An 8724-nucleotide genomic window follows, 5' to 3' on the forward strand; every position below is an offset into this window, starting at 1 on the left:
GAGGATTGACATGATGCTTTGAATTTCTGTTAGTCCACTGGAGCAGTTCACATCAACTCCTGCTTCAGGGGCGTTCTCCTGAATGGTTGAAAAAGAATTGTGTTATATTTGAGCAGGTTTCACTTATTTTCATATGTAGCCTTGTTTTTTTTTTTTTGCAAAACTGCATTTACAACATAAACAGCAGTCATAGCGACGTTTGTCATAGTTAAAAATGCAATTAACCGCAAGTCTTACCTGCACCATTGTGACCATTTCTATTTTTTCCTCCTGTCTTTGGGTGGCATCTTCATTGTTTCCCTGAGAAGTATTCAAATTAACTACTCTTTAAAGAAAAGAGAGCCATAGAAAGGGAACACATCTTGCATTTGTTTCTTACCAGTGACACCGTTTGTGGTTCTGGTATCTGCTCATCTCTTTGGGCAGCATCTTCACTTTCCTGTGAGGAATACAACCAAAGTATTGAATATATATATGAATTAAATATCCGAATGATATATTCCAGAACAAGTAGTGAGTCTGTCACTGGAAGTGGAGCACATCTTGCATTTGTTTCTTACCAGTGAAACCGTTTGTGGTTCTGGTATCTGCTCATCTCTTTGGGCAGCATCTTCACTTTCCTGTGAGGAATACAACCCAAGTATTGAATATATATATGAATTAAATATCCGAATGATATATTCCAGAACAAGTAGTGAGTCTGTCACTGGAAGTGGAGCACATCTTGCATTTGTTTCTTACCAGTGAAACCGTTTGTGGTTCTGGTATCTGCTCATCTCTTTGGGCAGCATCTTCACTTTCCTGTGAGGAATACAACCCAAGTATTGAATATATATATGAATTAAATATCCGAATGATATATTCCAGAACAAGTAGTGAGTCTGTCACTGACATATTTAAACAGCTTAATGGTGAGCTGTACTTTTCACTTTTACAATGTGATGGAGTAGCGTAGAAGAGACATAAGAATGAAAGTAATGCTTTATTGTGGCCTTTTTTCTGTATGTTGCTTTTAAAAGGAGAGAGAAAGAGAGAGAGAAAGAGAGGGAGAGAGAGACTATAATAATGTATTTTTATTTACCATTGGAACTGTGAAAGTTCCTTCTCTCTGGCTGTCATCTTCACCATTGTCCTTGAAATGATACAAATGAACAACTTGTTTAAGATACATTTTTCACAGCTCCGCTGAAAACAGTCGGGATGAAATTTCCATGTTGTTATTATTGTGATTGTTATTATTCTTAATGTTTTTATTGACCTTTAAATAAACACAATGAAAGAGGTTGTCTTCTAAGTAAAAAACTACATTTTTTTTAATTATATTTATCATCTCACAATTACTTAAGTAGCACTTCAGATTACTTTCAATGCAGAAACATTATGAATATAGTCTAGATTCTCAAATACTTTGCATTTTCTTATCATAACTAACCTAAACAGAATTTATCAGTCATTTGGCAAACACAATAAATTATGTTGCATAACTTATCATTGAAAATAAATATCTATGTAAGTGTATGGAATTATTAGTTTGTTAACCTACTTAGTACACACAACACAAAAATATAAGCCAAGTTATGGGTGTCAAATTAGAACTGGAATGTTCCACTTAACCAAAGTATTAAAACCCAAACACTTTGTATCAAGTGCTACTATGGTAGCTGATAAGACATTAACGATATACATTCACTTACTTGTTGTTGTGTGTTGTGCTGTCCGATGTCAGTCAAAGCTCTGTCGATTTTTCTAAAAAAATTAATAAATTCTTGTAGCTTTCATAACAATGACAGAAACTGACAACTGTATTAACTTATTGGCAAAGGTGCACATACCGTTTTTTCCATCTGGTCAAAGTACGTGAAGGAACGTTTTTCCGCATCCAGTCTATTTCACTTGTGTCAGATCTATAATGTTTTCTTTTCGGCATCACTGGCTCTTAAATTACAAAACTCAGTTGGAATGTCAGTATAGTCTATAATCTGTGAAAAACATATTCTACCGCCAAATAGAGAAAATACTGACGTAGAGCATGAACTCAAAAATTTGTTTTCAGCTGTGAGTGCCATGATTGGTTAAGTGTACGGTCAAATATGAGGATACACCAATCAAAGGCAAAGTAGGGCGGGCCATGCTGCAGCGTACAGGTGGCCAGCTTTCACCGCGAGACCTCACACGGTCCTCATCAGGTAACGGCTTCCTTACGTAATTTAACAACAAGCGGGAAATCGGTCTAATAAAGTGTGTCTTGCAAAGATGGAGACTACGGAGACGAATAAAACTAATATCAGAGGTAAGTCGCCTAAATGTTTTCGAATTTGAATGACTTAGCTTAAGCTAATAGCTTGCTAAAAGTGGTTTGATGTTTTACGGGTCACATAGAAACAAGTGACCAACGTGGAAATGCTCTCTTCAGAGAATTATGCATGCGACATAGCACTTGGTGTCATTAAAATGGTTCAAACGGTAAAAGTATGCCTATAGAAACCATGTCAAATAGAATATTTTTTGATAAGAAAAAGCCTTTATTAGCATATAGCCTGTAGCATTCTAGCTAGGAAAAAGCAATTCTTTTTTTCCTCCCCCCTTCATTTACTACAGAACACGAGGAGAGGAAGTTTGCAGTGGTGCAGTGGAGTGAAGGGGAGGACTATGGAAAGCTTAGTGAAGTAAAAACTGTTAACATACGGGGGTATGATGACTCCAAGATGGACCATCATGGGAATCCCATTTCCACTTACTCGGCAGTTATTGAATGGCGCCATGGGAAGAAACAGCGAGGAGGGTGGCCACATTACAGGGGCACTGTTGTTTTTGTCTCTGGTAAGTAATTGTTAATGATTTGAAATGTAGAATGTCCTTCTCTACTTGAAAGTAGTTCTCTAAAGAAAAACTGAATTCACTCTTTAAAGTCATGTGCTTACTTCGTTTTTCCAGGGAGCTGAAGACTGTACTACATGTTTACTTAATATACATTAAGTATACATTACATAAAGTCACAACAGTTTTGTATTTTATCACTCGTCTTTACTCTGCTCTAAGTAAAAGTTTACATATTAACACAGTAAATCTCCTAAATGTGGCTCCTACTCCTTTTAACCCTAACCCCTGACTAATGAGATGGTTGCTTTTAGATGTTGAATAGTTGTATATTTTATGTTTCACATGTATGGAAATTCTGTGAAATAGGAATTGTTTGTTTTTTTGCTAAATGCACTATGTGAATCACAACTCAACACAAAACTAGACACTGTTACTGCTGTCTTCTTCTTCTCTTTCTCTATCCCATATACAAATGTTCTCTTTTCTTTGTTAGCTCTCTCTTTCACACAGGTCGAAGAACCATTCCAGTGTTCAGTTGTGTTTTTAGTCAGGAGTAAAAAATAACATTCATTACTGCAATTACCTGAAAACAGGACATAGTCTGGTGATTTAAAAAAAAAAAACACCTGTGGAGTAATGAGGGGATTGTTGTAATGTCTTTTTGTTTCCTCCTTTGTGCTCTAGCTACTCGTTTTGAGGCAGCTCGGAAAATTAATGCACTGCTGAAGGAAAATGAACCAGAGGACCTGACCAAGAGGGTATCTGTCCATCCTGAAAACTATCAGGATGATTCTGATGACTCCGATCCAAATGAGACTCTGATTCTGTCGCAGCCATTGCAACTCAAGGTGACATTTCACTTGGAACCATTTTGTAGTATCCGTGTTTTACATGTTATCTAAACACTCCATCTTTAAATATTGGCTTCTAGGCTAGTGTCAGTCATTAGGAAACCATTATATACATGTTTTCATGTGGAAAATGAAACATTTTAGGTGATGGCTCCTTTAAAAAGTTGACACTATTGTATTGTACATCTACCATTGGATGGAGTCTATGCAGGCTACAGCCTTATGAAACGGGACAGTGTAGCCTGCAAGTAGCATTTCCTGGTTATGTCTGAACATCCTCACCATCTTTCTATTATGTTACACACCATTTCTGTCAACAAGCAATGACTGTAGTACTTCTCTTTCCCTAAAAAAAAATATATATTTTACTGATTTTTACCTTTTTCAGATCAGATATAATTTTAAAACTGAAACGTATTTACATTTAAGAAAAGGAACTCCACCAGTGGTCCCCCTATTCTACTGCACACAAAGGTCATTTGTATACAATGATTGTCAGGATTTGTTAAAGGAAAAAATCACTTGTAGCCACCTAAATTGAATTATGGTAAACTTTTTTTTTTTAACTGTATTCAAATGAGCCCAATCTTTGGAACAGGCCTAGTTACAGTTCTGTGATGTGCAGTACCAGTTAAAAGTTTGGACACACTTTCCCATTATATTTAATTGTAAAATTGTACAAACTTTTGACTGGTACTGTATGTGGCTAAGAAATCAGCTCTTTGAAGTATGCACCCTACACTTTGTGGCACAGCTATTGAATCTGTTGTCTTTACACTTTAGATTCATAACTTTTATGGCAGCTTTGACTATTTTATGTAAATTCCTCTTCTTTCTCGCTATCTTTTTTCATGTCCAGAAGTCAAAGGCTCCTTCAAAGAAAGACCCTGCACAGGAATTCCTTGCAATGTACAGTCATTCACCACCTTCAGTCGCTTATGGTGAAAAAAGTCCAAAAAAGACAGTAATTGGTCTAAAGCGGAAGATCCAAGACCTGAAACAAGAGAATGATAAACTGAAGGAGTTGCTTGTCCAAGGTATCACTTCCTATCACTAATTTAACAATTAAACAGCCAATATATTTGAAAAAGTCACTCTAGCCTATGTATAAACCATTCTGGTAATCATTTTTTTATTCATTTACTATATATAGATGTGCCAGAACTCATGAAGACGATGAAAAAGGTGATTAATTTGGCTGAACCTCTTAAGAGATCCAGTTTTGAGCTTCCCCAGATTTCTCCGCAGTCCACGCCCGGTTCATCATCAGATGGTTCGCTGCTGCCCCCTCCCAAATCTACTTCATCCTTCTCAACACCAGCATCTGTCATTCTATCAACAAAGGAATCCCAGTCATCAAAGGTAATGGAATTTTAAAGAATAAATAGATGAAGTGCATAAATTGGATCTACTGTCTTTCTACTTACAGTTGATCCAACCTTGAACACAATACCAATAAAAGTTTTGACGGACTTTCCTATTAGATTTAATGGGAAAATATGTCAAAACTTTTAAATTGGTACTCTACTTATTAGTATGATGGATCTAATTCAAGTGTTAAATTCATTGACTGTGTTTCTGCTGTGAAGTTTCCCTTCTTAACAAAGGAGTCTATGGGGATTGACTCTGTTTTAGAGCCAGCCCCTGGTGGAGCAGAGGCAAACTACAATTTTTCTACAAAAGCTTCACTTTTGCATGGGAATGCCTGTGCGAGTAACAAGTGATGCAGAAAAAAGTTTTGCAATCCAGTAGCTTAGCATCCGGACATTGCAGGTGAACGACGGCTCCGGGAATATACATAAATGTCACTGCCTTCAAAACTAGACGAGAAACAGAGTTTTAAGTCTGGAAAGGTATGTAGTTGTTCTTTACGTCTCTTATATTGATCAAAATGTCTTTTTGTTGGAACAGGTGGAGATTTATCCTGGGACTGGAGTCATGGTAGAGAAACTGGCCTGGGCCTATGCTACTAATGCAAATTCATCTACAACCTTTGTGAGGCATCTGCTCACAGCAGTCTTCCCTGTGGAAATATTGCTAGTGAGCAATCTTCGAGGGGGAAAACGAGGCAGAGGACATGCACGTTTACCGCTCGACAAAAATAAATTGGATGCCATCTACAGTAAGTTTTTAGCTTTTTATGGCATGTTTTCGCAGTTGTCCACACTTCTGGCATTTAAAGATAACAAAGGACCAATGAAAAACAAGGGCCACACATATGAAGAATATCTTCTTAACATTTATGCATATATTATTGTTGATGAAGAAAGGCCTCCACCAAATAGAGGATTCTAGTTGATCTTTTTTGAGTTATATCCAGATGAATGAATGGTCTTTTCATGACATACTATTGTAGGCCTTAGATTTCTCTGTAGGCCTTTCATTTCCTTTATGGTGCATTTTGTTTGTCCAACTACAAAGTAACAAATGATGGTAGATAAGTATTTTACATTCTGGATGTTCTTGCATTTGATGTATTTCAGTGACTGCGTTTACATGCAGCCGATAACCCATTCAAAACTGGAATGTTAGCAATAACCCGGTCACACATGGCTTTAAAATACCGGCAAAAATCCAAATATAAATCTTGGAGTTACCAAATATTTTTGTGAGAAAAGGGTCATGTAAAACCTCTATCGGCATATCGCCATCAGAATGAAAATGGATTTGTGTTTTGCACATGTTCTATTCCCGCGGAATCCTGGTCTTTTGAGTAGAGGAACTTTGTGTATGTGCCGTCTGGCTCTCTGTGACTCTCTCATCTCATGCATGTGAATGAGTTATTCCGAATGTTTCAGAACCCTGAATAGTGAGCCTAACTCGACCATAACCTGAATATTGGCTGTATGTAAATGTAGTCAATGTAGTGAACCGCTCCATGCATCGTCTGCAAATTTCAAAGCTGGCACCATTAGATATTAAGACTGATTAATGCAGGATCATTGCACTATTGTTTAAGATCATTGGGTTCTTTTACACTACTAATTCTGTTCTTGTCATCACCCCCCCCCCCCCCCCCCCTGCATTTTTGTACATATATAGGTGCAACCCTTGAGAAGTGGCCTGGGACCCATCCTTCCAGCATTGGTACTACAATCAATGCCAAGATCACAGAACTCCGGGCCAGAAATAAAAATGTCTCTGTCACAGCATCCCCATAACTTGACTTTCGATGTCTCATTTGGCATGTTATTATAATGCCAATTCATGTTTTATCTATTAAAGATAGATTGTTTGTTTTGTTTTTTAAGTGGGCAGGTTTTTTGCCCTCCAAAGTTTTACTCATGTTAGCAGGTAAAAGTTCCACAAATTTGCAGCAAAAGGTATGCAGCTTAGCATGCTCTTTAAACAATAGAGCTTAGATTAGGTTAAATATTTCTGTGAAATATTAGTATGTGACTGTTATATCAGAATAATAAAAGTTAATTGAATTTAAAGATTGCCCAGTATTCATGTTTTTTGTTTTTGTTTTCTTCAGTATTACAATACATTGACTGCCGACCTGTCAAAGAAAGTTATGTTGGCTTACGAGTTTGTCTTTGCATTGCTAGTTTTTAACTGATGTTGGTCAAGCAGGGGCAAATGATACTGTTGTCTTTTTCATATGTGATAGATTTTTTTTTTTTTCTAGTAATGTTAATTTGTATAAAATTAATAATTAAGTTTATAGGTTTTTTATGAGATGAGATTTAAGAATTCTTAGAAGAAAAATGTAAAAAAAAGAATAGTTTACCATAAAAATGTATTGCCGGAACATAAAGTGAAAACATATGTAATCTAACATATTCTTAGAATATATGTATAAAAAGCATTTAAAAAAAAGAGATTATTGCCCTGCAAACTACATTTACTTTACATATAAAAAAAATTTATCTAACAGATTTTGTTCATATATGTAAAGCATATGTCTTTATGACAATTATGTACTAAAAACTATGCAAATATTATATGGAACATCTATGGAATACATACTTTGACATGTACTTTCCTTATATAACTTATACTTAGTTTTAACATGATCCTTATGTGATCAACTTTATTATCATGTATGAAAGTAACCCGAAAGTGGCCACTTTCAGGAGTAAATCATACAAGCCTTACATGATTCACTATATATGGAGCAAACTAAAGCTGATGCAAATCTTTTCTAAGTTTTTTATATTTCTTTAACATATGGGTTTTATACGTTTTTTTATATTTCTTTTCCGTATGGGTACCTACTGTGAAGCATGGGGGTGGAAACATCATGCTATGGGGCTGTTTTTCTGCCAAGGGGACAGGACGACTGATCCGTGTTAAGGACAGAATGAATGGGGCCATGTATCGTGAGATTTTGAGCCAAAACCTCCTCCCATCAGTGAGAACTTTGAAGATGAAACGAGGCTGGGTCTTCCAACATGACAATGATCCAAAACACACCGCCCGGGCAATAAAGGAGTGGCTCTGTAAGAAGCATTTGAAAGTCCTGGAGTGGTCTAGCCAGTCTCCAGACCTCAACCCCATAGAAAATCTGTGGCGGGAGTTGAAAGTCCGTGTTGCTCGGCGACAGCCCCAAAACATCACTGCTCTCGAGAAGATCTGCATGGAGGAATGGGCCAAAATACCAGATACTGTGTGTGCAAACCTGGTAAAGACCTATAGTAAACGTTTGACCTCTGTTATTGCCAACAAAGGTTATGTTACAAAGTATTGAGTTGTATTTTTGTTATTGACCAAATACTTATTTTCCACCCTGATTTACGAATAAATTCTTTACAAATCCTACCATGTGGATTCATGGATTTTTTTTTCACATTCTGTCTCTCACAGTTGAAGTGTACCTCTGGTGCAAATTACTATATATATATATATATATATATATATATATGTACATATATATATATATATATAGATTACGTGAAGTACCCTCAGAAGGTCTGCTAGATGATGTTAATGCAGCACTACGGGCAATACCTACAACCACGAGCTGATCTACAATACGGCAGCAGTGATCAGTGAGATGCAACAGAGTTGCAGAAAGGTGCGACAAATAAGGTGCCTAAGAAATACAGCA

At 36.5% G+C, this 8724-nt stretch overlaps 1 protein-coding gene and 1 long non-coding RNA gene across 2 annotated transcripts; one reads left to right on the forward strand and one right to left on the reverse strand.

Moving 5' to 3' along the window:
- Positions 1-263: 263 nt before the first annotated feature.
- LOC308406144 lies at positions 264-1928 on the reverse strand. The gene is made up of 3 exons (XR_013973456.1): positions 742-1928; positions 380-439; positions 264-300 (listed from the first exon to the last, which is right to left on the reverse strand). It is a non-coding gene; the product is annotated as an uncharacterized lncRNA (long non-coding RNA).
- Positions 1929-1931: 3 nt separating this feature from the next.
- On the forward strand, positions 1932-7108 carry LOC308406142 (uncharacterized protein). The gene is made up of 7 exons (XM_080897011.1): positions 1932-2290; positions 2599-2820; positions 3505-3668; positions 4531-4708; positions 4825-5033; positions 5583-5793; positions 6714-7108. Exons 1-7 carry the CDS (start codon positions 2254-2256, stop codon positions 6830-6832), a joined length of 1140 nt encoding a protein of 379 aa, XP_080753137.1. The 5' UTR covers positions 1932-2253; the 3' UTR covers positions 6833-7108.
- Positions 7109-8724: the final 1616 nt, after the last annotated feature.

This window comes from Rhamphochromis sp. 'chilingali' (genome assembly GCF_963969265.1).
Source record: "Rhamphochromis sp. 'chilingali' genome assembly, chromosome: 11".
NCBI lineage: Eukaryota > Metazoa > Chordata > Actinopteri > Cichliformes > Cichlidae > Rhamphochromis > Rhamphochromis sp. 'chilingali'.